The sequence below is a fragment of the Perca fluviatilis genome, chromosome 4, assembly GCF_010015445.1.
Source record: "Perca fluviatilis chromosome 4, GENO_Pfluv_1.0, whole genome shotgun sequence".
Lineage (NCBI taxonomy): Eukaryota > Metazoa > Chordata > Actinopteri > Perciformes > Percidae > Perca > Perca fluviatilis.
Window position 1 is genome coordinate 11,156,569 of NC_053115.1, and position 25,030 is coordinate 11,181,598.

At 41.1% G+C, this 25,030-nt stretch overlaps 2 protein-coding genes across 3 annotated transcripts in view; one reads left to right on the forward strand and one right to left on the reverse strand.

Moving 5' to 3' along the window:
* Positions 1-139: 139 nt before the first annotated feature.
* On the forward strand, positions 140-11,238 carry r3hcc1 (R3H domain and coiled-coil containing 1). Of its 2 annotated transcripts, none has more exons than XM_039797722.1 (9): positions 140-184; positions 1,180-1,309; positions 4,213-4,350; positions 4,566-5,103; positions 5,320-5,495; positions 5,611-5,681; positions 5,778-5,873; positions 6,088-6,228; positions 10,055-11,238. In XM_039797722.1, exons 1-8 carry the CDS (start codon positions 160-162, stop codon positions 6,195-6,197), a joined length of 1,284 nt encoding a protein of 427 aa, XP_039653656.1. In that variant the 5' UTR covers positions 140-159; the 3' UTR covers positions 6,198-6,228; positions 10,055-11,238. The 2 variants fall into 2 exon arrangements, with proteins under 2 accessions (XP_039653656.1, XP_039653657.1); XM_039797723.1 differs by having other exon boundaries at positions 10,059-11,238.
* The window catches only part of loxl2a (lysyl oxidase-like 2a), a 30,613-nt gene continuing 14,787 nt past the window's right edge, over positions 9,205-25,030 (reverse strand). Inside the window, exons 5-14 of the mRNA XM_039797721.1 lie at positions 22,732-22,948; positions 21,085-21,268; positions 18,928-19,079; positions 18,665-18,832; positions 15,533-15,698; positions 14,809-15,049; positions 14,178-14,293; positions 13,744-13,880; positions 11,980-12,091; positions 9,205-9,914 (exon numbers count right to left, since the gene is read on the reverse strand). Of these exons, the coding sequence (XP_039653655.1) occupies positions 9,844-9,914; positions 11,980-12,091; positions 13,744-13,880; positions 14,178-14,293; positions 14,809-15,049; positions 15,533-15,698; positions 18,665-18,832; positions 18,928-19,079; positions 21,085-21,268; positions 22,732-22,948 (1,564 nt within the window). The 3' untranslated portion in view covers positions 9,205-9,843. The remainder of the gene's footprint in view (positions 9,915-11,979; positions 12,092-13,743; positions 13,881-14,177; positions 14,294-14,808; positions 15,050-15,532; positions 15,699-18,664; positions 18,833-18,927; positions 19,080-21,084; positions 21,269-22,731; positions 22,949-25,030) is intronic.

Consider the following 25,030-nt stretch of genomic DNA (forward strand, 5'->3'; position numbering starts at 1 on the left):
CTGTTAAATTTCACGTTAATGAAATTATCTAATCAACCAATCACGTGGCAACTGATTCAATGCATTTAGGGGTGTGGTCCAGGTCTAGACAATCTCCTGAACTCCAAACTGAATGTCAGAATGGGAAAGAAAGGCGATCTAAGTAACTTTGAGCGTGGCATGGTTGTTGGTGCCAGAAGGGCTGGTAAGATTATTTCACAATCTGCTCAGTTACTGGGATTTTCACACACAACCATTTCTAGGGTTTGCAAAGAATGGTCTGAAAAAGGAAAAACATCCAGTATGCTGCAGTCCTGGGGGGTGAAAATGCCTTGTTGATGCTAGAGGTCAGCGGAGAATGGGCCGAGTGATTCAAGCTGATAGAAGATCAACTTTGACTCAAATAACCACTCGTTACAATAGAGGTATGCGGCAAAGCATTTGTGAAGCCACAACACGAACAACCTTGAGGCGGATGGGCTACACCAGCAGAAGACCCCACCGGGTACCACTCATCTCCACTAAAAATAGGAAAATCAGGCTACAATTTGCACGAGCACACAAAAATTGGACAGTTGAAGACTGGACATTTTTTTGCCTGGTCTGATGAGTCTCGATTTTCTGTTCAGAACTGCCTTAATTCTTTGTGTCATTGATTCAACAAGGTTGCATTCTTTAGAAATGTTGGCCCATAGTGATAGGATAGGGTCAAACACGGTATTAGTATGGTGTTCCTAATAATCCTTCAGGTGAGTGTATTGCGTTTTCTTGTTTGGTTTAGATGAATTTGTAGGAACGCCGCTTTTATTCTGAAGAAATCATACCGGATATCTTGCTTCTGGAGAAAAAAGAATCTGCTTCCGGGAGCTAAAAGCTAACCACCACTGAACTTACCTTATCCTTGCTACTAAACCACTGCTGCCTGTGACTTTAATTGTAGTCACCAGTGATCCCACGGCTGCAGCATCGCACAAAAAAAAAAGTAATTTAAAAAAGTACAATTTGACCATAACGGTAAGCCCACTTTAGTTAACGTTAAAGCAGCTAACGTTAGCTTTGTTTTGAGTTAACGTTAATGTGTGGTTTATGAAATCAAAACGCATCATATCAGCTAGCTTTCTTATCTAACGTTACGTAGCTTGAACTAACGTGGCTAACCTAATAGATCTAGCTAGGTTTCTAACCTCCCACTGTCCATAGGACCCGTCCCTCTGTCCACCCTGGCGTTTCCTTGTTTCGATGGCATTTATCTTCCAAAGCAAGAAAATAAATTCGTGCATCACGTCAAGAATGACCTGGAAATATACCAACAGAAAAGCAACCGCAGGAGGTAAGTTAAGGTTGCAACAATTAAAGAAAATACACGACGGAATTGGCCAGCTCAACATTTGTACAATTTCACGTTTTAAACTCCGTCACAGTTGGTCAGCTTGGTGGCTAATTATGTATTTATATATAGACTTCCATTTGGACCCCGTGTGAAACGACTGGCACAAAGCAGTTTCATCAGGGAGATAAATATTGCATTCAGTACTTATTATTATTATTATTATTATTATTATTATTATTATTATTATTATTACTACTACTACTACTACTACTACTACTACTATAAATTATGAGAAAGTAGGCCAGCAACAAGGACACCACACACCATTGTTATTGATAAATCTACCCTACAAGAGCTGCCTCCGTAACGTACATCTCTTCTCAGTTTTAATACCGTTTAAAAGACCAGGGACTATTCCTACCCCACAGGTAAATACCAAACTTGGGTAGACTCAGACCGACTTCCAGTGACTTTAAAACCTGAACGTCTCATCCTATTGGATAAATTTAAACTAATTTTGGACATTTTAAAGAGGTGTCGGTGTGTGTGTGTCCGCCTGTTTGTTGTGGGTCTTCTCACTGTACTTACAGTATCTCACAAAAGTGAGTACACCCTTCACATTTTTGTAAATATTTCATTATATGTTTTCATGGGACAACACTGAAGAAGTGACACGTTGCTACAATTTAAAGTATTGAGTGTACCACTTGTGTAACAGTGTAAATGTGATGTCCCCCTCAAAATAACTCAACACACAGCCATTAATGTCTAAACTGCTGGCAACAAAAGTAAGTACACCCCTGAGTGAAAATTGGGCCCAAAGTGTCAATATTTAGTTTGGCCACCATTATTTTTTCCAGCACTGCCTTAACACTCTTGGGCATTGAGTTCACCAGAGTTTGACAGGTTGCCACTGGAATCCTCTTTCACTCCTCCGTGACGACATCACGGAGCTGGTGGGTGTTAGAGACCTTGCGCTCCTCCACCTTCCGTTTTGAGGATGCCCCACAGATGCTCAATAGGGTTTCGGTCTGGAGACATGTTTGGCCAGGTCCATCACCTTTACCCTCAGCCTCTTCAGCAAGCCAGTGGTTGTCTTGAAAGTGTGTCTGGGGTCGTTGTCGTGTTGGAATGCGGCCCAGTCTCTGAAGGGAGGGGATCGTGCTCTGCTTCAGTATGTCGCAGTACATGTTGGCATTCATGGTTCCCTCAATGAACTGTAGCTCCCCAGTGCCGGCAGCACTCATGCAGCCCCAGACCATGGCACTCCCACCACCATGCTTGACTGTGGGCAAGGGACACTCGTCTTTGTACTCCTCACCTTTTTTAGCTTGGTCTCATCAGACCACAGGACATGGTTCCAGTAATCCATGTCCTTAAGTCTGCTTGTCTTCAGCAAACTGTTTGCAGGCTTTCTTTTTTTTTTAAGATTATTTTTTGGGGCATTTTTAGGCCTTTTATTCACAGGACAGCTGAAGACATGAGAGAGAGAGGGGGAATGACATGCAGCAAAAGGCTGCAGGTCTGAGTCGAACCCGGGCCCGCTGCGTTGAGGAGTTAACCTCTATATATGGGCGCCCGCTCTACCAACTGAGCTATCCGGGCGCCCAGTTTGCAGGCTTTCTTGTGCATCATCTTTAGAAGAGGCTTCCTTCTGGGACGACAGCCATGCAGACCAATTTGATGCAGTGTACGGCGTATGGTCTGAGCACTGACAGGCTGACACACCCCCCCACCCCCAACTCCCCCTTTAACCTCAGCAGCAATGCTGGCAGCACTCGTACATCTATTTCCCAAAGACAACCTCTGGATATGATGCTGCACTCAACTTCTTCGGTCGACTGTGGCGAGGCCTGTTCGGAGTAGGGTTGGGCATCGAGAAACTATTCCTACTTGGAATCGTTTCAAAAATTACGATTCCGTCGGAATCGTTTCTTTATTGGAATCTTTTGGAGGATTTGGTTTCAAATCTGATCGCGGGTTCCAAATTTAACATGCGCAAGTTGTGGTTTCCGTAGCGGCCAGGCACTTGTTGTGTTGCAGCCATGGAGCACAGTAAGCGGTGCTCTAGTCTGGCTTTATTTTACGTTGAAAAAGCCCTGTCAAACTGCAAAATAAAACTTTCCTCTTATTTGTGAAATAAGTATGTGACCCATTTCAACTCCACCACTGGAAGAATTGAAATTGTTTAAAATCTAAACGATGCCCAACCCTAGTTCTGAGTGGAATCTGTCCTGTTAAACCGCTGTATGGTCTTGGCCACCGTGTCTGTCTGTCTGTCTGTCTGTCTGTCTGTCTGTCTGTCTGTCTGTCTGTCTGTCTGTCTGTCTGTCTGTCTGTCTGTCTGTCTGTCTCGTCTCTCAGCGAGTTCTGTGCCATATTGAACTTCCAGTGACCAGTATGAGAGTGTGTGACGGCGATAACACCATATTTAACATACCTGCTCCCCATTCACACCTGAGACCTTGTAACACGACTCGCATGACACCGGGGAGGAAAAATGGCTAATTGGGCCCAATTTGGACATTTTCACTTGGGGGTGTGCTCACTTTTGTTGCCAGCGGTTTAGACATTAAAGGCTGTGTTGAGTTATTTTGAGGGGGACATCACATTTACACTGTTTATACAAGCTGTACACTCACTACTTTACATTGTAGCAACGTGTCGTTTCTTCCGTGTTGTCCCATGAAAAGAGATAATGAAATATTTACAAAAGTGTGAGGGGAGATACTGTATTTCTTCTGCTGTTGCAAATGAGATCCTGGCCATTGTATTTAACCTTTTTATTTAATCAGGTGGTCTCATTGACATTAAATCCTCAACGCCAAGTTGAAAATAAGTTCCTTTTTGTACTGTCAAAATTAAAATATCTCTGTTGTCATGCCCTCTGTGTCCCTGTCCAGCGTGCTCCTGTTCCCCCCTCTACCCAGCAGGCTGCGATACCTGATCCATAGGACCATAGAGGACCTGCCAGAGCTCACCACCTTCTCAGTAGGGGAGAGCTGGTGCCGCAGGGTGGTGGTCTGCCATTCTGAGCTCAGGTACTGAATTTATACAAGATCTTAGTTATTTGGTAACTAAGCAATAACCATCTTTGCTGTATTTGTTAGTATGTGCTATTTGCCATTCATGTAAGAAAAAATAAAGACCGTTCTTTTTCTATCTTTTTATTTTACGTTGCGGTTTTTCTTTTAGTTTAAATTGCTTTTCAATTTTTGTAGAATAATTGAAGACCTTTGTGTTTTTCTGTTTGTAGGGGTGAAGTAGAGGAAGACAGTGGCTGGGAGAGCAACAATGGCCTGTGTGAAGATCCCCTAAGAAGCGGGGAGGAGACAGATGGCAACACAAAGCCGAAGTCTTCGATCCCATCGCGAAGCAGAGGACCTAAGAGGCCGGACAAACCCCTTTACATGCCACGAGTTGCCCGGGAGAGACTGTCCTTACAAAACTCACACGGACCCTCAGTAAACCAAGAGTTGCCCAGTCCAGCCTCTAGTAGCTGTGACTGCCTCGGCAGTCAATCGGACTCTTGTTTCTGTCCCGAAACTACAGAAAAAACAAAGTCCACATGCACATCCAGGCAGGAATGTGTCCCCAGTGTAGCAGAGGGTGTCTTCAACCCTGTTGCTGACAGTTCAGCACTTTGTCCTCAGGAGGAGAAACAAAAGGTGGTGCATGAAGCTGAGCCCCTAGTCTGGGTACAGACCGTGTCCTGCTTCAGTGACATGACTCTGGAGGAGGATGAGAAGGGCAAGGAAGACATATGCACAGGCACCGATGATGTAACTGAAGAGGTAAGCCTGCTTTTGTTTGTTTTTTGGTTATGCTTTAATTTTTCTATGGAAACTTAATTTATGTTATACATATAAATATTATCATCTGTTATCAGTGAGATGTTTTCCATTGCTCTGTACTTTGTGTATTTGGATTAACATTCATATTGCATTAAACTCTTTCAGGTTGAGGTCACATTAAGTTATAACCAGTTAATTTTGTGTTTGTCTTGTCAGATCAAGGCACATCTGAAAGAGACCGTAACTGTTTCCATTCAGCACGTTGAGAATGACTACTCCTCTTATGAGAATGTGTGCATCGGCCCGGAGACGTTTCCCCACGTGATCGAGATCTACGGCTTCCCACAGTGTTTCAAAACCGATGACCTCCTGGATGCTTTCACAGACTACAGGTGCGATCAGAGACTTTTGAAAAACATCCCATATGTCCAATGTAAGTACATTTTAAGAATCTCAAACAATTGATCCAGCTACCAAACTCCTAAAGTTCTTTCCTGTCGCTCGCAGTGATGGTGGAATGAAGATCGAGTGGGTAGATGACACACATGCCCTGGGGATTTTCTCCAGTGAGACGGCAGGTAGGAGTCCTCGCTGCACAATGAATGTGGTGCTGGGATTTAGGTTAAAAGATGAATGACTAAAATTGTACTAACGTACAGCAATGTCATGTGCAGCACTCCATGCCATCTCCATCTGCCATCCAATGCTGAAGGCAAGAGCACTGGCTCAAGCGAGTAAAAAAGCCAAAGGCAAGGCCATCAGACGGGCAGGTGGGTGATTCACTAAGCTTATACGAGCCCTGTAGCTACTTGGAATAACATGCATGTTGTGGTGTAAGAGATATCTTGAGCAATATTTTTTTATTTTGTTCATATTTTGGAGCCCTTCTGTGGTATCTAGTATTCAGTCTGGGAATTTAGTTTTTTTTTTTATTTTAACACTGGATGACGTGGATGTGATAGTTGTTTCTGTGCTGTCTTCCAGAGTTTATCCAGCCAGTGAAGGAACGTCCTAGGACAGACTGTGCTGTTGCCAGGCGGATGGTGACCAGAGCCCTGGGGCTGCAGGGACGAGGCAGAGTGCAGCAGTACTGAAGGGAATTACCAACGCTGTTGGCTAACACAGGTGAACAGACCAACACAAGTGACACATTAAGTGTTAGGCCTTGTAAAGCACACACAGACAGAATTGTGGAGTTTGCTGTAGTGTGGAGATGTTGGAAATTAATTAGTTTTCCTTTTCCATTCTTTGTTCTTCTAACTACTATTAACAACTAACTATTAACATAGTGATTTGATTGCTAGCGACCAGAACACTGAACTTGGAATAGCATATGTAAAACCATTTAACTGTAGACTATACAGTACTTTTGTCATGTTACTGATGTGTCTCTCCATTTTTATTCAAGATTCCTTTTTATTAAAGCACTTATATTACCTGAAACATTATAAAAGAGGCTCATAACATACTGTACATTGGGATCAGCTTTCACCAATATTTATTTTGAAATTCAATGCTTTTCTGCATTCACCCTTGCATACAAAATATAACCAGCGAGCAACAAGTACTCTTTTTAAAATGAAGGATCCTTGAATTTGCCACATAAAAAAAAAAAAACTAATTCCCAAAACAATGAAGAGGCATTGTCACATACATTTTTACATATGCTTTTACAGTACGTCCACAATGATATCATAGTTAATAATGTAACAAAACTCAGACATTGAGAAAGAAGCTGAGGGGATGCTCAGATCATGAATATTAAAATGTGTCTACTGTAACAACCCAAAAAAAAAAAAAAAACAATAAATAAAACAAAACAAAAGTGAGCTCAAGTATGTGGAACATAAAAACCTTGAAGAAAAGCACATTCCCACTCAATTTTTACAATCCATGACTGAAAATCTTTACAGCTTGTCAGAAAACACTGCAGGGAACGAATCCAAGCATCTGTTTGATTAATCTACTGTGGGGTAATTGAAAAAAGAAATCCAACTTTAGGTAGCCTATATTACAGTTTTGGTTGCAAGTTGTCATCATTTGTAGAAAGTTAAATACAGTCTTTATAAAAACAGGAATTATTTGTTCTTGCCATAGATTGTACCATGCTGCTCTATAGTAATTATAATCATGTACTGTATTTGTTTTCAGTTTCTAGTTAAAACCTTTAACTATCCAATACTGTGGAATCAAATGTGATTTTTAAACGCCCCACTTTTGAATTCAACTGTTTTGGGGAAAAACATCAGTGCAATATTCAGTTGTAGCACCAGGTTTAGCAGTAGACTTGTTCATCCATCCCAAGCAAACGCAACATAAAGGTGAAGGTCTCATCTAGTGGATTTTGGGCTGCGATCGAATAGTGTGTGTTGTTGTTGTTGTTGTTGTTTGTTTTTGTTAAACGCTTTGTGCGGGCCGTTCCGTTGATTTCCTATAAGCAAGGTTTCCGCGGGTCATTAAAAAGCATGAAAAGTAATTAAATAGATTTTGTGAAAATTCAGGCATGAAAAAGCATGAACTTCGATGTTCAAAGGCATTAAAAATTATGTAAACTTGATGGAATAAAAACATTGTTTTTCACCATTTATTTTGATTATATAAACATCTAAATCTAATTTTGATCGGAATTATAGCGTAATGGTTGACAGGCGGAACCTTTTAATTGGCTGTTTTTTACGGCTGGTGCACGAAGTCGCGACACCGGATGCTAGTAATGCAACGTGCGGTGAGTGTGAGTCTACTGTCTATGGTGTGAGTGTACGCTGTGGCGAAAGAACGGAGGAAATATCAAATGACGGAAAAATTGGAAAATGCAAGTTTTGGGACTGTCGTTATTTGAATGATTTGCTGCCTACTGCCGTAAGCAGTATAGGTTCATTACTTTTAATTATCGGTGCATGTTGTTTTGAGATCCGCAGGGCAGAGACGCGAGCTGCTCAGTGAACAGTGTTTTAAATATTTGTATTTCTGTTGTGTTATTTTGTGAAGCACTTTGCGTTGCGTTTAATGACTGTAAACAGTATTGTGAGCCATCTGACAGTTAAATTTGGATTTTCAAATATTAAAAATTGGCATTGTCAAATGCTTACAATTTGTGTATGAAAGTATCTGCAGTTGGACATGGGCATGAAATTAGTTTCAAGTGGCATGAAAAAGGGCATGAAAAAGCATGAAATGAGATTTGCTGATGCCTGCAGAAACCCTGTATAAGCAGGGCGGTGCTGCCCAGCTATGCGCTGTGCTACCCCTGGCGTCGCTCAGCGCTTGGATTTGCCGCTTTGCGCTGCGCTCAAAATTACAATTATTTCAACTTTGACCTAGTTGCCGCTGACCTGATTAACAGCTGTACGTGACTTAGCCAGAAGTGACACATACACAACAATGGAAGAAAAGCTCATCCTGTGCCTGTGTCTCTGCGTTCCCTGAACTGTACAACACTTTTATTTTTTTTTTATTTTTTAAATCACGATGTCGGCAGAAAAACTTGCGCATGGCGTAATGTCAGCAGTCAGATGGGATTACCAGGTTTGTGAATAGGATTAACGTGTGTGTATATATACAAACTTGTCATTACCTATCAATGGGAAATGGCTTCCTTGCCAGTTGCCACTCTCAATGGCGTAAACCTGCGCTTTGCTCTGCGCCCTACCTAGCGGTGGACAGTGAGCAAATCGGTTATCATGTGTAGGCGGCTTTAGGAAGATTCCTAACTGAGTGAAATTACCCGGAAGTATCTAAATGGCAGCCATGATAAGAGCTGGCCGAATTTTCTAAATGCTAAACAAAGGTGCTTCAATGCTTCCTTTCTGATCTCCTTTTTTAGCATAGGGTACACAGGACCATCCTTTACGAAAGGGAAACCAATAATGCTGTCCCACAATTCCTTGTGACAGCAACACTTAAAGCGATGCACCATTCGGGTCGTGCACAAAAACTAACAATGTGCCTATCTTACATTTAGATCCATCTAACAACTATTCTAATTTAACAATTATTTTCATACAATTATACTAATTGGGATTCATGTCGATAAAATATGAGTGGACAGGAGGGTGAGCAACTGTTAAACCATTTCGTTTTACTTTTGTAACTTCTGTTCCCTTTTTTTTTTTTTTTTTTTCAATTCCAACCTTGGTAATGAAGTAGTATTTTTCACTGGGTTTTCCACATTTATAGAGCCTGCATAAAACAAGTAGTTTCTTAGATGCGCTATAAGTAGTCCATCTTTGGAACGTTGCAATTTCACCACAGCCGACCCACGTCAAAACATCCACCGTCGCATGATTACGTAGCCTAGTGTACTGTTGGATTCTCGGAGCACCGCAGTTGTCTTTCATGAACGGTCATTCACATCTTTGCTTGACCGTGTGACATTTTATATCAAGGTCAAGGAAAAGTAGTTAGGAAAAGACGGAGGTCATTTATTTTTACTATTCGACCGCAGCCTTGTTTTGAGGCTTTTCCCAAACTCTTGAAATCTTTGGCACAGTTAATTTAATAAGTTATTTGGCTGCAACCCTCCCTGAAGTCTCTCCCAGTAAGCACCAGGTCAAAAATGACATTTTACTGACAATAAAGGCACTAAGAAACTAAGCGATAAGGACACTTTTGTACAGCTGAACCCAACAACAATCTAGCACGGCTCCAAGGAAACCAAAACAGTACAGCTCCCTCTAGTGGTTGTCAAATATCAATATACGCTTCCCTAATGTCCATCCGTCTGTGATGTCCATCTTTGGTCTACCTGTGTGAAAGCTGGTTGGTCAGCAGTCCAGGGAACATTTCCTCTGTTTCTGTACTCCGTGAGCCACCTGTGAAGTCAGACAGGGAAAGTATGATGAGTTGACCATTAATGCCACGGTTGGAAAAGTGTGTGTGTGTGTGTGTGTGTGTGTGTGTGTGTGTGTGTGTGTGTTCGATCATCATCTAACGGGCTTTTTATTTTCTACAGAAAGGTCCAGCAGAGGTCTGTCTGCCTCCATTCATTGGCCCTCCGTAGAGGCTCCACAGTGGCCACAAACGGCTAGCAGATAATGAAGAGTGACTGCCGTCCAGCACGGTTTGCCTGCTTCACTGATCGGTGAATGCGTTTGCATGGTGAAGAAGGAGACTGCCACACATCTGCTAAATCCAGCCTGCTGAAGTGTCCCTGACGCTGGTGGCGATTCACCAGACTCAAAGTTGCCATTCTGTAGCTGAACCTGGCCCTTTTGGACATTATTGTTTTGGTTCCTGTTGTTCACTGTTAGGATCACTAATTGTAAAACAAAGCTAAATTCTGAAAGGGCCTAATGCAAATGGTGATTTCATATAGAAAATGCACTGGAGCAAACTGGAGAAGTTCCTAGCTTGTTTTGATTTGATTGCATGTTGCCTTAAAACTAAAGTGCTTAAGTGTTTAATTTCCAGACAGGAATATTTTGTTTCCTCCTTTCCCAGGTGATGCAGGACTGGTTGCATAATTCTCTGTAAGTAGTAATTATTTTCCAACTTAATGCTGAAATACTCCACAGATTAATTTTTAGGATTTAGTTGGAAGAAATCTGTTACATTGTCCACTTTAGTTACAGCCAGATTTTTATATGGAGTGCACAACTCTAACTGACAAATGTAATGTAAATCCATTAACAGAATCAGATGTGCTAAGAAGATAAAACTAAATATTGTTTTTAAAAGCCAGCTTTTCAATTGACAAACACATTTTGCAAAGGAAAACTCATGCAACTGCAATGTTATGCTGGACTCAATAGATATTTTCTAATGTTTTTTTAGTTGATTTTTCAAAACTTTTTTTTGCAAACAAGTTGCAAGATGTTTAAGTTTTTAATATTTATTTTGTTCCTCTAAATGAAACAAAACAACCTTTTTAGGATTGTTGCCTGTTGTGTTCAAGTTCTTTGTCAGTCCTCATTACACAAAACTTTCAGAGGTTTTTGATCAAAAGTTTGAGCTTTGAAACTTGGAATGTTAGGTCCTTTGTACTTGTTACTGTACTGTCATTTCTATGTAATATACCTTTTTCACGGCAGACATGTTGACATGTCATAGTAGGAAAAGCACAGGTGTATTCAAACCCATTAATGATGTCTGCATTCCACTTAGGAGAGGCCCTGGTATTGTGCATGCTGACTCAATGAAATATCTTACTGGGACACTTGATGGAACTGAGCCATCGTTAAGGTTATCAATTTCAGCTGTGCTTTTCCTACTATGACAAGTCAAAAGGTCTGCTGTGAAAAAGGTCCATTGACCTAACGTCAATCTTACTTCTGTATAGTGGGTGGCCAAAATGCCATTAAGAGAGAATTAAAAAAGTTTGTATTTGGTTAAAGAATATGTCAAGTAATGTATTTTCTGTCATGCTGAAATGGGATGTTTCCCTGAACTTCTCTTGTGCCTGATGTGGGAGTGACCATTGTTCGGCGCGTCACCTCGTTGATTACCTGTAGAATTTAACCGCATCCGTTGAGTCGTTTCAGGGAAAAGACGACTTGATTGTAGCATTTATACTCCACAATCCCATGAAAATACGAAACTTGATTCGTTGTATAAAAGTTTCAGTGACGTAAAGTTTTAAATAAACAGTGCAGTCACAGTAACACTGTCACCTACATCAGGTGAAAAGTATACAAACTGTAACCCAATTTTTAGGGGACAGAAACAGGAAGTCATCGTATTATACTCTGTATATATTATACAACTAAACTGCGCTAAACGTTCTCTTTTCATTACACAATGAATGTTTCATGAAAAATACAAATCGTCTATAATGTGGCTTCATTTTTCACTGAACTTGACTACTATAATTACCTGTAATATAATTGTCGTAATCATAATGCAGAGGAGATTATGGTCCTTCTAAATTAATGGTCTCACCTATATAACAGTTGTATGTCCATATTCGCTGTCCATCATACCGGGAGCGGCACCTCATAATGTTGTTGGTGTAATCTGATTCTGCAACCTCATAGTTGGGGTTTATCACAACCTGAGAGATCAAAAAAAAGAAAAAAAAAAAAAGTTAAACGTCAAAGAAACCTTCTCTTTCATTAATACATTAAGTCATTTTTTTTAAGCACCACTAAGGACTGACTAATACAGATGTAGTGACTGGCCTAGACTAAGGGTGGCAGGGTGACCTAACTGTCTCAAAAAGAAAATGTTAGGAGTTGTATTGTATTACTGATTCAAAAAGAGAATTTTCTAGTGGAGGATGTCGGTTTGTCTCGCAACCCAGCAGTTGGAAATTTAGTTTCTGCAGCAGCCAAAGTGTCCGTCAGAAGGTTCTGTGTCCTTCAACAACCCCTGCTCGCTTGTTAAAGGGGTGCTATGCAGTTTGGGCTATTTCTTCGCTGTTTTCTGGCTTTTTGCTCGCAGGTTTCTCTATAGAGCTCCCCCTTTAAAGCTTTGGAATAGATATTTGGCAGCTCCTATGTTTACTTGTGTCTGTCTCCTCGCTCTGTCAGTCTGTAGTTTCTTGTTTCTCTGTTCCTCCGACAATGCTTCCCTAGCTTTCTGCTTCTTTTTTGCCGGCTCAAGTGTGAAAAACTCAGACGGTATATAAACTGGACCAACAGAGCCAGTTGCTCTGGACGGAGACCAGTGAAGGATATTAGAAGCACTTTTCCGGTGAGCGCTGAGCGTTACTGCGCAGCTTCCAACTGAGAGAGACGACGTAGATGTGACGTGAGCGACCTGTCTGAAAGTTGGAAGTCTTCTGGTAGCTGTGCCAAGAGAAATGTCAATCATTTCCAATCTTGTATAAACGGAGAGCGTAAGTATATGTTAAGAGATAACCTAGACACAGGCTAATTATTGCTAACTAAAATGCTAGTTAACATTAGTAATTAAACTTAAACTGCTAATGTAAGTTGAAACTGCCTGCGAGCTTCTCCTGTACTATACGGTAATTCCTCTACTGTGCGACAGTAAGTCACTTGGTTATGACCCAATCGTTAGCCTATTTTTACAAAAATGTCTGCTACGGAGCCATAACGTGAGGTACAAGGTAATGGAGTCTTTTACACATTGTCGTGTTTCTTTAGAAATAAACAATGGACAAATAGTCTTCAAACGCTTCAGATATGAAGTTATTCGCTGTCAAAGTGACGTCAAAATGACTGGCAGTCAATGGGATGCTAATGTCGGGTGATCGTTTGGTAGCATCAAAATGGCGCCATAGGACCTACGGGTTGTTGACAGACGCTTACCCCCTTGGAAACAATCCATCGCTACCTTGTTAGCCGGTTCCTGAATGGGCGTATGCGTGCAGTGCCGTGAAGCAATTCATTACATCACGAGACCTAATATCACGCAATACTTCCTGACTCTTGGGGCCAGCGGCTCACCGGCCAGAAGTTGCAAGGGTAGTTTTTCCGCTCAGACGCTAGGGGGAAGCGAGACGACCACCATTCACCTTGAAAAAAAGTCATATAACCATTCCAATGACTCCGAAGCTGTTCAGTTAAGGTAAATTAAGCTAAAAAAAAAAACGGCATAGTTTCCCTTTAAAGTCTGAATAAGAGTATACCTTATAACGCAAGCAGTTGCAGAGACGTGGAAAGTCTTGGTATCTGTTTGGTCTGTACGACTAGGCTGGCTGGAGGTGAGACAATCTTTCCAGCAGCAGAAAAGTTTTACCTGGAAGATGTAGTCGCCAGGCTTCAAATCTGTGATGTCAATCCACTGACAGTCAATGTCGTGCCTGTAGGTATCCCAGCAGCCAACTGTGATGCCTTGTGCCCCAAAGTTTGCACATGCATACCTCTTCTGGATACCTATCGGCATTCAGCACAGTTTCAGTTTGTGTATTAAAACATTCAGACCCGATTTTCAGTCAGATATTTTCATCAAATCAAACATTCAACATTTTTTATCTATCTATCTATCTATCTATCTATCTATCTATCTATCTATCTATCTATCTATCTATCTATCTATCTATCTATCTATCTATCTATCTCCTTATGAAAGGAAATCCTGTTAAACCAGAACTCAGTAGCACAATTCTAAACAAAGCCACAGTATGAAATAAATTTTTTTATAAAAAATAAAAGGGAAGGAAGAATATTCACCCTCGTCACAGTGAGTGTCCTCCAGACAGAAGCTGGCTTTGTGTCCATCTGCCACTTTAGTGCCATTTAGAGTCAGCAAGTCATAGTGGGTGAAAACCTCCATGCTGTGGTAATGTCTGGATCAGACAAGTAAGAACACAATGTTGAGAGATATATATATATATATATATATATACACATACACACACACACACATGCCTATATTTAGCAGCTCCACAATAACATACATGATGTTATCCGTGACCCACTCCAAACAGCATTTATAGCAGGAGTACAGGGGAAAACCCTAATCTCCAGTGGGATATAGGGCATTACAGGACAGTTAGATGTTGGTAATTCATTATTTACTGTGTGTAAATATAAAAAACAATGCCTTAAAGATTCATCCCAAATATTTTCATTCAGTTTCAGAAATACTGTATTTAACCCTTGTGTGGTCCTTCGGGTCCCGGTGACCCAAAGGACCAAACAAGGGTTAATACATTGTATTGTACTCTGCTTTTTCCCCTCAAAGGATTCATGACACTGACATCGAGCATTAGCAATAACAACATTTACCCCAGTGTAATCATTTGAAAATAACAGATCAGATTTCATAAAGTCACTATTCTAAAAGCAGCAGAGGTCTCACCTGTGACACTCGTGCCAAATCCAGGAGTGGTGTGCGGCCCGCGGCCTGAAGTCTGACTGGCCATTGTTGTGGATCTGGGAAGAGAAGCGGAGAAGGCGCCGGTAGGAGCTGGGGTCGGCTTTGTCGGCAGTACTGGACAGACAGTGTTCCTCATGGGCACACTGCAGAGCGTACATGGGTCTGTCCTCCAGGTAGGTGGTCTGCTCCACAGCCTGGGCACTGAGGACCAAGTCTGGGGCCGCTGGGAGGGAGAGAGCAACAGGGACGTGGTGGTTAGGAGCAGCATGTATCACCCAAAATCAAAGTTCCCCAATTAGCTGTACAGCATCAAGTTGGTCTTTGAGAAAATGTTTAAAAGAAATATTCCTTATAGTATAATATTAAAGTATTAACCACATATTTTATTTTAAAGCATATGTTTTCTAGTTTACAGGCCTATTTCACCACATACATTTTGACTTGTCATAGTAGGAAAAGCACAGGTGTTGGTAATAACATTAACAATGGCTCTGTTCTGTTTAAGTGTTCCAGTAAGCCATTACGGTGTGACAGTGAGCCAACATGCACAATACAAGGACAAGGAAAATGAAGCAGCTGATTGGAATTCAGCCATCATTCATTTCCTCAATTACATATGTGCTTTTCCTACTCATCGAAATGTCTTCCATGAAAATCTTTGTAAGATTCTGAATGTTTACAGTGTTTGTATTCTACAGTTTCTTACTCTGAGTACAGGAGACCCCCGCAGCGAAGCGTCCACCACCTTTGGGACAGAGAATGTGTTTCCCGTGATGTAGACACTGATCCAGAGTTAGCTCAGTTCCTGAACATCTCACTCCACTCATCACAACAGCATCAGCCGAGGCATCTCCTTGCCAGTACCATGTTTCCTGATGAAAGAGAAGCACAGAAACCAGGTATCACTCAACCGAATCCCATCAAGCTGCCCCTCAGTTGGTTTGGACAGACCTCTAACGTTAAATAACGTAAAAAAAGTGCTGCTGAAAAGCAAAATGTACATTTTTTGATCGGAACTACTTTTTTGAGACAAAGTCCCTTAAATGCATAGGTCTAATGTAAATGAAGACTGGAGACTAGTCAAGCCTTTAGGCAGTCAAGTCCAAAGTCAGTAACGTCATTTTTGTGACTTAAATGAATTTGATATTTTGGAAATAGTTATTCTCCTTCTTATTGAGATTGATACCACTCAGACATGAGTCGATCAAGCTTCTCATCTGACTCTCAACCGGAAAGTGAATAAGTGTTCTTTCTAAAATGTCAAACTATTCCTTTAAATCTAACTTAATTCCAAGTCTCAAGTCCACAGCATTATTACGTTTATCTGTGTTTTTTGCCCCCAACGGTGCCTTCCAGGCAGCGCTGCCTGGAATGCCTCGTTGGGAGGCACTGGTTAGGGATATGGGCCTTGAAGGCAGCAGTCGCAGCGCTGCCTGGAAGGAGCAGTTGGGGGCAAAAAACACCATTGAGCCATTATTACATAGGTTCATTAATTTATGCCTGAGTCAGATGGAATCAACCAGATGAAGATCATGTTGCTCAAATGTTTTGGAAATGTGTGTGGGAACGTTTTAGGAATAAACATTAACTTTATTTTCCTCCTGTATTTAATTTGGGATATGTTACCCCGGTTGTCCCTGAGGGCAACTCTAATCAAAGGATCTCTCTCTCTCACACACACACACACACACACACACACACACACACACACACACACACACACACACACACACACACACACACACACACACACACACACACACACAGCAAGGGGTGCGCTGCTGTCCTCACAGTCCTGACTTAGCCTTAATACAGCATTTTGCAGACCACATGGAAACGACCCGTAAATCATACTTTCCGTCATCTTCCAATAAACTGGAGGATTCATGAGAAAGAAATTGAGCTGAGGGATATGGATATGATAGTATTTGCTGGTGGGCTGAGGAGAGGGGCAGACATACAGCAGTATAGTTTAAGCTTCGTGTCATTTGTTCCATCTGGTGGTGGGGTTTTGCCTGCAGAAGTATTTAAAATTCAGACAGTAAAGAGTCTCTGGAGAGGCTGAGTCCCTGCTCTGCTACGATAACAAAGAGCAGACATTTATTAATCCTAAACCTGCAGTTAACATGATAACTCTTATGTAATGGCAACTTACTGAATGTGATGATAAAGGGACATGTTATTATGAAACCTTGACCTAAAATGGCTACTTTTAATCACAAGTGGACTCTTTATATCACACTGGAAAAAGCGCAATGTTGAACTGTATTTGAAAAGGGCAGCTCAAGCAGTGACTGCAAACACATGATGAACACATAAGACAACATGTTTACATGTTGTCTTATTAGAAGTGCATTCACATAATTGTCCCAAACACACTTTAGTGTGATGAACAGCCTCCAACAGATCCAGTCCAAATTCCACTCGTAAATTTGACTAAAGGGCAGAAGCTCAAGCAGTGACTGCAAACACATGATGACATGTTTACATGTTGTCTTATTTGAAGTGCATTCACATAATTGTCCCAAACACACTTTAGTGTGATGAACAGCCTGCAACAGATCCAGTCTAAATTCCACTCGTAAACCCCCGCCCCCCTGCTGTTATCAGCGGATGTCCCTGTGATTCACACATACTTTCCAGACCTATATCATCCTAAACCACAAATGGTTTGAAAATAAAAATATATAAAGAACACAAGGAGGGACTGGGAACGCCTAGGGATCCCCCAGTCAGAGCTGGTTAATGTGGCTCGGGAAAGGGAAGTTTGGGGTCCCCTGCTGGAGCTGCTCCCCCCGCGACCCGACACTGGATAAGCGGAAGAAGATGGATGGATGGACAAGGAGGGTCTTAAACTTTACAGGCCTCTCACCTCAAGACATAAAGACAGCACTGTGGGTCTCCTTTAAAAAGCAAGAAGTAAACGTAAGCAGGACAGAACTGTGACGCAGACAAGTCACGCCAGAGGCTTCACCGGTGAAAAGTTCCACTAAACTTCAAACAGCAAACCAATGCTTTCCCCATTACTCCTGCTAAGGAGTTTACCACCCCTGACCTGCACTGACTGTGTGTTTTGAAGTTTCTAAGTCAGTTACTACCTTACTTTGCCCTCTGGGATCAACAAAGCTCAAGAATGTTGAAGTGAGAGTTAATGGCATCCACTGACACGCAGGCGCGCGCACACACACACACACACACACACACACACACACACACACACACACACACACACACACACACACACACACACACACACACACACACACACACACACACACACACACACACAGACATTAAAATGGGTAGTACTGCCAGAGTGGTTTCATATAGTGCATATTACACATGACTGTAACTTTCATGTCATGTCCAATCCATTAATCACTAAAACTAAATGAAATATGAATTATGCTGTATATCATCTGTTTATTATCAATAAAGCTGGCTTGCATAGAAGTTGAACTATTTAGCTTGATACCTGTCCTGCTGCTGTTGAAAGCTATGTTTCTGCAAGGTCCAGTATATTCCACACACACAGGAGGTGATGTGGTTTAGTGACTTGACATTTCCTTTAAGTAATATTAACACGTGTACAAACACAAGAAGCACAATATGGCATTTCATTTCAATGTGTGAGTGAATTACTCATACATATATCAAATATACTGGAATGATAGCATGAATTATAAAAAGTCCAGTTTGGAGTGCCAGTGTTATGCCAGAGCCTATACTACAGCCAGTCACGTTTATGCTGAAAGCCTGTGCAGTGAAGATAAGCTCATTATCAGAATGATTTGTTGGAAGTAGATGTGGAGAGCAACATGAAGGCCAGAGTCCTTACCTGGAAAGCATGGCTGGCAAAGCCCAAGCCCAGCTGTCTGCACACTACCATGGCCTCCATGGTCCCCCAGCTGTCGCTGCACACTGTGCCCCACACCATAGAGCCGTTCTTCTCTGCCAGAACCTCCACACGGCCCTCATAAGGATTACGGCCGCCATTTAACCGGAGCTAAGGACAGAAATAGACAGGTGTGTTCTCCAGTTCTATGCAAATCTTTATTTATTTTTTTATACTATAGAGATAGAAAGAGTTTGGGTACTCACTCTTTTGTTGAAGCCCATGGCAGGAACGTTACACCTGACTGCTGCGTCTTCCTCATGGCTGCAGCCCACAGCATCACGGTTGAAGTAGCACTCAGTCAGTGACTTTTCAAACCCAGAGCACTCCACCTCGTTCATGTGGACCGGCCCAATCCCTTTGGAGACACAAATCACACAAATTTAAATTGTGATTCTGTTGAACTTATGACTAAACTTACTGTCACTAAAAATTGGACAAACAGCTGGAGCATTGGCAACATGTACATCACAGAAAATGAGAATAAGAACCGTCATTTATTTACTGGAAAGAAGAAAGCTGATCTTTGGGTTACACATTGTTTTTAGGAAACACACGCCTCTACTGCCCACTATTCCCGAGTAAAAGAGCAGGAGGCTCGTCTGCTTGTGTTTTTTTTTAGAACAAGTCTATCTAAAGACAAATGTAAGATGTCCTGTTCCCTAGAATTACAACGCAACGCAAACAAGCAGTCAGCTATGTGAAATGAAAATGAGACAGTTGAGGCCTGAAAAAGAAACATTCTCTCTCTCGTCTTTTTTTCATGTAAAAAAAAAATTGTCTTCTCAGTGTTGTGGAGTTTCCATAAAAACATGTGCGAGTACTCCCTCCAAGCTGGTTTTCTTATTATGTGACTTAACAGGAATGTCTCTAGTGAGCGAGTTCTGAAAATACAGCCAAAGACTGAAACGGACAGGCAGTCATTGGATCACATAAATTAACAACGGGGAGAACACAGTGCTGCTGTAATCACAGCAGCATGTCTGACAATGATTGGAATACATTAAATAAATTATATATGAATGACACAAAAAATCACAATGGGCCAAGCAAACAAAACTCTAAACACAAGTTTGTATCCTTTATCAGCTGAAAACGAGGTACATATGAGAAATATGCCTTAAAACTAGTCCCTCATACAAATCCAGGAAGTACCATTTTAGTTTTATTGACATTCTTGTATAGTCAAATTCAGTGACTTCTGAAAACAAACACAATCAGTTATTTCAAGCCTCTGGTCTGTGTATCGCACCCCTTTTAGGATGGAGTGGTCAGCTCATAAAGAAATCCATCCCTCAAATAACCTTGTGCGCTCTCCAACAAATAATTCCTCTGAAACCCTGAAGGCTGTTTTTTTTTCTTGCTGGAACATTTTGTGCGCTATTGTGTTTTGCTGCAAGAAAAAGGCAGAGGAGAGGACAACAGAGCCAACGCACATGTGATTCTTATAAGGCTGTGGTATATTGCATTTCACACAATCAGGTTTTGGGTCTAGGTCTAGGCATTAATGTGCTACTCCATACACTCCCCAATGTATTTATATGCTGACTTAAGGTCTGGGCTGATTAAAGTGAGACAGAAACAGGTGGTGATACAGAGATAAGGTCAAGGTGGAGATCTTTGGTTTCAGTCCATACTTTTCATTTTCACAGCTGGGAATGAGTTCTGCTTGAAGCTGTGCTTGGACTTCTGTTGAGTATTATAGTGCTGTAAATGCGGACTGTCATCAAAGCTAAAAGCCTGAAAGATCCCTGAATGTGTGAAGGGACTGTCTGTGTGTATGGCTGAGAGTTGTGACTGTGGTCTTAAACGTTCTAGTGTATGTAGTCAGGAGTGTGCCACCATAATAAATATGTGACTTCTTCTAAACCCCTACCAATACTGGATATTTGAAGCCTAAAAATTGATAACAATAAATCCTTTATATTTGGATATTACAGTAAAGAATTATGACCAAGGAATGCCCCGAACTACACAATGAAGAAGCCGTTTCTGAATTACCTCAAAAATATATTTGGCTTTTCTGTACTGCAATTTCGGCCCAGCCCGATTTATTTCGGTGTTTAAAGAGTAACTCTACACTAAATCAAAATAATTCAATGTATTTTATTCAAGCTAAAACCGGGTGTTAAGTTGCTTTGTAACTATAATCAATATATAAGTTGATACATTGACGAATAACAAGAATGGCATTGTAAATTCATTAATTCCATTTGCATTCAAATTATGATTTGTAAGACTCCCTCCTCCTAAAAAGGTTATATTTTGAAATCATTTTATTTTATTTGGGCACACTCTCCATACTCTCCATATCAGTGTACCACCATATACAGTATATAGAGGGACTAATCTGTAGGTCATACCTTGTCCCAGTCGGGCGCCAGTCAAGGCCTCTTTGGCGCTACCGAACCCCAGCTCTCGACACACCACAGTGGCAGCTCGAATGTTCCAGTTGTCGTCGCACACTGTCCCCCACTCCCCGTTCTTCAACACCTCCACTCGCCCCTCACCAATCATAGCTCCGCCTCTAAGACGCACCAGGGGTTGCTACAGAAACAGTCCACCAAAAACTGAGATTAGTGAAAATGTTACAGAGAATTCCAATTGTTATTACTAAAATCTACATGAAGTTTGAATTAACTGGATTTATTTATTTAAATGAGTCAACTCTTTTACATTTTACTTTTACCCATTTAAAGTGATGGTTCGGAGTAATTTCACCCTAGGGTCCTTTGCACCGTGACCTCGAGCCAAACACCCCCCAGAAGCTTTTTTTCAGCTGGGTCTAACAGCTGAATAGTTTAGTGCAGGCGCTAATGGATCCATGTTTGTATCTCGTAAGTTACCCCACTAATAATGCCCGAAATGATACCAAACTTCTACACTAGTACATATAGGTTATGCACTCATAAAACGATGGATTGGAAAGTTTGTAAGTACACCAGAAGTTTATGTAAATAACACTTGCCTGTTGTCTTCTGCTGTCTGCTGCTACTGCTACTGCTACCGGGCAGTAAGAGTGCTTAGGGCCGTCTACAAATTACAACACCGAAAAGAGATACAACAAAAATATTTATTAATTTAATAATTAAATAAGGTAATGTCTCCAAACTTACCTCAATTATTACTTGTCTCCTGCTAGTTATACTACAGGACTTACTTAAAAAAAAAAAAAAAGTTAAATTAATAAATATTTTTGTTGTATCTCTTTTCGGTGCCAAGGACCCTAGGGTGAAATTACTCTGAACCATCACTTTAAGGTAGAGTCTTGTGTGAGGTGTCATTGAACTAAGCAGAGTTCCTTTTTAATTGGTGACTGTTTGCCCCGCCCTATATGCTTAAGCCACGCCCCATTTCATAACTAACGTGCGTGGAGCGGCGTAACCCCGATGCGCAAGGAGGTGCGAGGGCCAACGCTGCTTGCAGCTTTAATTCAGTTTATAGTTGTTCTTCCACAAGTGAAGACTGAGTTGTCCAGATGGTATTACTCTTAACAGAATACATGACTGTTTTCTTCCTTATTAGAAACACTCAGTTTTTCCAAAACATCTGATTCTGCTCAGTCAAACAAAGTCACCAAAATCCAATGCAATTATTGACCTTAACCGCCCTCCTCTGCCTGACAAGCTGCCTGCATTTACATAGTAATTTATCAAGTATTTAAAACACGGCATGTATTGCTGTTAAACGTCCAGTTTTCCTTTCTGTCGCATTATTTCAGTATGCTATATAATAATACGTAAGTTGGTTGTCTGTCCTTTCATAAATGCCATCAAGACAAATTCCTATACATTCACTGTACCTAATTAAAACGGCCAATAACTCTAATGAAGCACTGCACATTGCCACATAAACAGTTGAAGATCCCTGTTGTCCACACACTGAAATAACATGCAAACACCACACAGAAAGGACTACAGCTGAGTTTTAAACCCAAGATCTTTTTCCTATGAAGTGACAGAGTTCACTACAGATCGGCTGTGCAGCTAAGCGTGCAAAATCCAACCTACCTCCAACCTGTAGGCCTTCCTGTAGCCGGCGCTGACGCTGGGAGCAAAGGCACGTCCAGGCACACAGCTGACCACTACAGGCATGCCCTGCTCACAGGTGCTGTTGCCCTTCTGCTTTATCTCTCCACCCATCTTACAATCGGACAGGTCAGCCTCGTTGCCTGTGCAGTTGACCGAGAAACCCCAGAAGTTCTTCTTACGACGCGTGGCCAGCAATCTGAGAAGTAATAATACAATATTACAAACTGTTACGTATTATATTGTATGCTTCTTCTGTTCATTTGTATAAATTTAGATTACTGACAGCCACTTTAGAAAGCATGTTATTGTTTTTTATGTTAAATAATGACAACCTTTTTCCAACTTTTTGGGTACTTATGGTGGGTATCAGTTCCTGCCAAAACCTGCAGACTTGAAACTTGCTTCAGAAAGGCAATCCATCACAGTGAACATGTCGCCTTTTTCGTTATGTCATCTTTGCATGGAAATGCTGTTGCATTGATTATTCTGAAAAGTGGTCCGCTTGGTGCATTCAAGTGCTGGCTGAGAGGCTCTGATATTGAACACTTAATTATCACCTGCTGAGCTGCATTTCCATGAGCACATCACACAACAACAAAGAAGAGCTTTCAAAACAGTCAATGCCAATTTTGGTTACCTAACAATGGTGACATATGGATGTGAGAAACTTTCTATATCAAATCAAAAAAAGAGGGGGAAAAAGTAATTTTATACCATACAGGTCTGAACCACTGCAGGTATTAAAAACATCTTGGAAATCTAAAAAAAACACAATTTGGTTTGGAAAATGGTTGGCATTACAATAAAGTATTTTATAACAGCAATTCTTTCTCACACCCTCACAGAAATATTAAGGAGCTGTTTTATGGGAAGTGGGACAACAATAACCATACTACGCTGTGAAGCACAATGGGGGTATTGTTGTGAGAGTACCTTATAACTCTCATGACCCCCACACTTGAATAGAAGTCATCAGGGTCATTGAGGACCACAACAACAGGTCCGGGCCTTGGAAGAAGCAGACCATGTAATGAAACCAGCATGAGCTACATTTACAGCCTTTCAGTTCTTACTGCTTATCCAGATGTTGTAAACAGAATGTAGCAATTTGAATACAAGAACAATTTCTGGTCCGTGAAATGGGAGGAGATGCTAAATTTTATTGAGTTTTTAATGTCGTTGCACTGTCATTGGCACCTTTGGTGAATAGAGCTGTCCTTAAAAAAAAAAAAGTGTTCTTTGCTGGTTTGATGCACCTTATAGTGTGCTTTCCTCAGTTAAAATGCATCCATATGCATCAAATCAGATGAGATCATGTCTACCAAAACTATAAAAATAGAGACCTTTTTAATCAAAGTCCTCTTCTTCGCCTTCATCTTACTATATCATAAGTATCCTTACACGAAGCATCCATTTGAATACAGATTGCACATTTGACCACATCATACGTAATTATCCCTTTGACTCACGGCATTGTAAATCAATTGCATGTCTGATGTCTCTCTGGTCTTAATTTGACTGGTGGAACTGTGGTTCTGGGAGCTTGATGATTATAGAGACCATCACTGACTGGATGTGCATACAGTAATAAATAGATTAGACTAACATGAACACAAACTCATGCACATAAACCTTACTGAATACCAAACCAACAAAGATATGTTCTTCTTGGAAGGCAGGTAGCCACATTTGTTTTCTAAAAACAAAAACTTTGATTACTGGATTTGTACCTCAGGCTGAGCTTAAGAGATAAACATTCTCTTTCATGTAGTGACCAGATTGGGAGAGTTGCTCATGTGGTTATTCTCTCACATGCCGTAAACATCTGTTTTATTATGAACTTCAGTTCCCATGTTGGCAGATAAAAATGATAAGACACAAAGTGTTCTAGGAAATAGAGGGAGAACAAAGGGAAACTATTACATGCAGCCAAAAGAGCCACTGTTTCACAACGTAATGCATTCAGTGGTTTCCCAGCAAGGCCCATCTTTCATTCTCTAAAACTTCCTCTGGCAGTTTTTGGCTTCTTGTCAAGAATCTCCAGGCTCGAGTCTGTTTAATCTCAGTGTGGAAAGCGGATGAAGGGTTGAGTGATGAACAGTGTAAATAAATGCGTGCTTATGTAACGTTTCCTAACATCAGTCTGTGATGATAAAACATTCCTAAATAGACTAAGAATGAAAATCAACAGTTAAAGAAATCCTAAGGTAACATACAAATTTAAAATGTATCATACAGGAATATAGCATGTTTTTGACACAGGTGTGAATTTAAAATA